General features: G+C 38.4%; 1 protein-coding gene across 1 annotated transcript in view; it reads left to right on the plus strand.

Moving 5' to 3' along the window:
• The window catches only part of LOC119430692 (voltage-dependent R-type calcium channel subunit alpha-1E-like), a 35861-nt gene that overhangs the window by 4104 nt on the left and 26490 nt on the right, over nucleotides 1–5267 (plus strand). Inside the window, exons 2-3 of the mRNA XM_037698153.1 lie at nucleotides 705–863; nucleotides 1842–2032. Of these exons, the coding sequence (XP_037554081.1) occupies nucleotides 705–863; nucleotides 1842–2032 (350 nt within the window). The remainder of the gene's footprint in view (nucleotides 1–704; nucleotides 864–1841; nucleotides 2033–5267) is intronic.

The following is a 5267-nucleotide window of genomic DNA, read 5'->3' on the forward strand; positions in this document are numbered from 1 at the left end:
AAGGTGTTTTAAACCCTTCCAACACTCTTGTAATATTCTAAACAATGTTTTTAAACTCTAAACACTCTAAAAGAGCACAGAATGTCATGATTTCAGCTCCCTGCCTCCTCTTCTCTTTGCAAGTGCTATTGGCCACGCCTACTTTTCTGCTCTGCATCGATATCAGCTGATCAGCTGCAGAAGGAAGTTTATCTTGCAGTATGGGCTGCACAAATGTGCAGCAGGTGCTAAATAATTAAAAATAATTTATTTAAGATAAAAATTCCATGCCTATCGTGCGGCTCATCCATCAATCAGCCAATTGTGTGTCATGTCCAATCTTATTTTAAAAAACCGTGATAGAGCGAGTTCACGATAAATGAACCGTGAAGTAGCGAGGGACTACTGTATAAGAAGCATTAATTTGTAATGTATCTTAATGCCTTTTGATTGGAAAAACTGTTGTACAGAATCTCGACTTTCTTTTTAGTTTGGTCACTGACAAGCCATAAATACTTTGTAATATTAAAAAGAGCTAGATAATTATATTTACATTACAAGTTCTTCATTCTTTGAAATAATGATTGTAAATATTAATAATTGTTTGAGTTTTTTTAATGCTGTCTCCCATTGGCTTTAAAATAAAATTCTGCTGTTTGTTAAATTTTTATAACAGGATGTGATTTTGCATAAAGTCAGCAGGTCGACGTGTGCTTTACATGCAGGTCTGCAGATTGTCCTGAAGTCTATAATGAAGGCCATGGTGCCTTTACTGCAGATCGGTCTGCTGCTCTTCTTTGCCATCCTTATGTTTGCCATCATCGGTCTGGAGTTTTACAGCGGAAAACTGCACAAAACATGCACGCCACAGCCAGGAATACGAGGTACAGTATATTATTAGGCAATATCTGAGTACAAGTAAGAGTGATGGTAATTTTATACATCTGTGCATGACATTATCTTATTTTCTGTGCAGAACACTAAAAGTAGATTGAGTTATTAATAAAAAAATTAATAAAAAAAGAGCAGTATGCATACAGTAACCTTAAACCTGCATGATTATACAACAGCCTTCCCATGCTTCTCACAGCTGGTAACCCCCAGCTCACACCTCCTCAGTCTGGTCTTTGACCTCCCAGTTGCACATGTCTGCAGTTTGAGTCCTGGCCAGTCCATCCCCCCGATGTGTCTGGCTCAGACACATATTCTTTATCAAAGCCAAGACTCTTGTGGCATCCCTAACTTGAAAAACTAAAAAAGTTGTTACATTTCACCATAATAAAAAGTCTGAACTATTTGTTTCACACCAAACTGAGCCATAAGTGAGTCAGGCTCATGCTCATTCGGTAACTATTTATTATGTTGTTTATTATATGTGTTTGTCTGTTTTATACACATGTATGCAGCTCTGTATAAGTAGCTGCTCTGCTGTAAGGTTACAGTATAACAAGAAATCTATGCACAAGTGGGTAAGGCTGCACCTGGAGGTTTGATCAAATCAACCTAAATAAATAAAAGGAACAACTCAATGCACTACAGTGCACTACATTCATAGCTGTCATTAACCCCCAAGCTCCCCCCCCCCCCCCCACACACACACACACACACACCTCACCTGATCTGAAAGGACATTTAGAAAATACAAATCAAATGAAGTATTTCCTGTCAAAGGATGTTCTGACATCACAGCTCTGTGGATTCCCAGCCTGCTTTAAAATGCACTTCCTGTGGCTATTAATTAGAGGATAAGATACATTTTTTTAAGCATCTGGGGGAAAGTTATCAACCAGTTTTATATTTCATAGATGGTGTAAAATAATAGCTGGAGAAGTAAATCTAAAATTCTGTACGTTTCTGTTCAGAAAATGAGACGGTGGACTCGATTGAGTTCGAGTTCCCGTGTGGCGTGCGTCAGTGTCCAGCGAAATACGATTGCAGCGATAGATGGATTGGACCGAACGACGGCATCACCCAGTTCGACAACATCCTGTTTGCTGTTCTCACTGTCTTCCAGTGCATCACCATGGAGGGATGGACCACCGTACTCTACAATGTAAGATCACACATCTGTCACTCACAGGATTGCTCTCGTTTGCTGCCAATGCTTTTTGAAGCATAGTTGGGTTTTCTAACAGTTTAGACTCTGCTTGAATTCATAAATGCACCAAAGCACCAATATTCAACGTAAATATTGTTTCAGCTATCAAAGTCTCAACTTTAGCTGTGATAAGAATATTTTAGTCTAAATTGCTACATTAAAAGGCAGCAGATGATATTCAATATTTCAAAGAATAACAAGTATAAAGAACGGATTGCCAACCATAGATATTAAAAATAAGTTCATGAGTTTTTTGAAGTGGGTTTCTTTGGAATTGTTATGTGTAGTCAAAAGCTATTAAAACAATCTCAACATTGAAAATCAAGTAAAAATGTCTCACCAAGTCTAGCTAAATTCAAGTAGAAAATGTTTTACTTCACATTGCATTTCAACTAAACAGCTGAGATTTAAAAAAACTATATAGAGGGTTAGTGCTTTATCATAAACTTTGACAATGTCTCTTTTTTTATTAAATGGTATTTCACACTCAAGACTGTTGAAACCATTATAGTCAATGGTTTGATATGTTGTCTTTTTTTATCATGTCTGCACATCTTTAAGTAGAAACAAAGTAGGCTTGAATGGAATTATAGTGATGTTTTCTCTTGACAATAAAAATGGAGCATGTCAATGCTGCGTTTGTAGTTATAGGTATTTTGCATATATTGGTTTTGTTCAGGGGCAGCACGGTGGCGCAACTGGTAGAGCTGCTGCCTCTCAGCGAGAAGGTCCTTGGTTCAAACCCCGGTCCAGGGGCCTTTCTGGGTGGAGTTTGCATGTTCTCTCCGTGCATGCGTGGGTTTTCTCCGGGTACTCCGGTTTCCTCCCACAGTCCAAAAACATGCATGTTAGGCTGATTGGTAACTCTAAATTGTCCCTAGGTGTGAGTGAGAGAGTGAATGGTTGTTTGTCTTGTTTGTCTCTATGTGGCCCTGTGATGGACTTGCGACCCGTCCAGGGTGTACCCCGCCCCTCGCACAGTGATTGCTGGACATGGGCACCAGCGACCCCCGTGACCCAAAATGGAATAAGCGGGTAAAGAAAATGGATGGATGGATGGATGGATGGATATTTTTCCCTTAAAATGATACATTCTCTCAGTTTAAACTTTTGATCTGTGATTTGTGTTCTATTCTGAATAAAATATTAGATGTTGGCACCTCCACATCATTGCATTCAGTTTTTATTCACAATTTGTTTAGTGAACCAACTTTTTTGGAATCCGGTTTGTAAATAATAAATGATGGGTTTTTTTGTGAACAGCATCTTGACTTCCTATGATGTCATATCTACAAAAGTATCTACTTTTAGCCATATAACAAAATTGGCATGAGCATGTGCCAACAGCGAAAGTAGTGTCATAAATAAGACTCTAAAGTTGAGACATACAAACACTTTGTCCCGTTTAAATTTTTATTTTTATTTTTTTTTGGTGATGGGATTTGCATGTTAGGCTAATTGGTACAGTAACTCTAATGGCTTCATCTCTTTGTTCTGCACAAAGAGATGAAGCTCTCTGAACTGTAAGTGTTTGGGAACTGAGGAAACAAAGAGTTTTAGATCGGACGTTGAAGGATTCACTTGTTCAACTTTTGGAGTCCGTTTTTTTGTGTTTTTGATAGAAAACAAATGCATCATTGTCCTGATTTCAATAACAACAAAAGCTGGAGTTGTCAGTCAGTAGCTCTGCGTTTGGTTTTTCATTCACCTACCTAAACGAATGACTTGTTCTTGTTTTAGTTCAGTTCCAGCTTTCTAATCCAGACCAATGAATTACAAGAAAACAAGTCCAAGGCACAGGTTCAGGTTTGTGAAGGATATCTGGTCAAAAATAAACTCAAGATGTAAAAATTTTGTTGAACACATCACTTCAGTTAATCAGGATAAAAAAAAAGGTCACCTCAAAGAAAACAAGCTGCTTCCTTATAGATTTGCACACATTCAGAAAATAAAATGTCTCAGTATTAAATTATACTGGCAACCAATATGTTAAGCAAAAAAACATTTATGTACAAGGCATATTTCATTCTCCTATTGAGAAAGTTGACTTAGGGTACAAGCCACAAACCACTGTATTACATAGTGCACTGATGGATTCAACATACATTGATGCAAGGTAAAAATAATACAAAAACAGCAAAATGTTAAAAAAAAAAAAAACGTTGAATCCACAAATACAATCAGTCATTAATTACTTTTAAATGATAAAGAAAGAAAGATAATTCCATTACTTGTTTGTATTGTGATAGTTTACTTGTTTATTTTGCAATTTGCTTTGTAAATCTCTTTTCTGATAGCAACAAAACAACCTTGGAATCAAAAATGTGTGGTGCACAAACATTTCTGTGCCTCTCTAAGCAACAGATCTCAGTCATCACACACTGGAACACAAGCTGACTCTCATCATAAGTCTGTGTCTGTTTTCTCCAAACAGAACATCCAAACCATAATGACAGTTTCTTACAGAAACTGTCTCTCTCTCTGAGAATTAAAACTCCCAAACAAGTTGAGAAGTACAGTGTATGTATGTCAATGCAGTGCTGAGACCTTTCTCCTAGAGGAAGTAAACAAACACAACACAACAGAAAGGTTCCTCAGGTCAACACATGGCTGTCCACCTTGGTGATCAATTGCTTTATAAAGGAATGAAAATGGACACAGAATACAGAGGAGGTGGCCTCGACCATCGCATGCCATTAGGTGCAAAATGCATCATTGATTTTCCACTTGGGCAGCACGGTGGTGCAGTTGGTAGAGCTGCTGCCTCTCAGCGAGCAGGTGACCCTGGTTCAAAGCTTGGTCCAAGGCCTTTCTGAGTGGAGTTTGCATGTTCTCTCCGTCCATGTGTGGCTTTTCTCCGGGTACTCCAGTTTCCTCCCACAGACCAAAAACATGCATGTTAGACTGATTGGTAACTCTAAATTGTCCCTAGGTGTGAGTGAGAGAGTGAATGGTTGTTTGTCTCTGTGTGTCCCTGTGATGGACTTGTGACCTGTCCAGGGTGTCCCATGCCCCTCACACAGTGATTGCTGGGCATGGGCACCGGCGACCCCCACAACCCAAAAAGGAAGAAGCGGTTAAAGATGATGTATGTATGTATGTATGTATGTATGTATGTATGTATGTATGTATGTATGTATGTATGTATGTATGTATGTATGTATGTATGTATGTATGTATGTATGTATGT

Source organism: Nematolebias whitei, chromosome 3 (assembly GCF_014905685.2).
Source record: "Nematolebias whitei isolate Nwh7 chromosome 3, NemWhi1, whole genome shotgun sequence".
NCBI classification, from domain to species: Eukaryota; Metazoa; Chordata; class Actinopteri; order Cyprinodontiformes; family Rivulidae; genus Nematolebias; species Nematolebias whitei.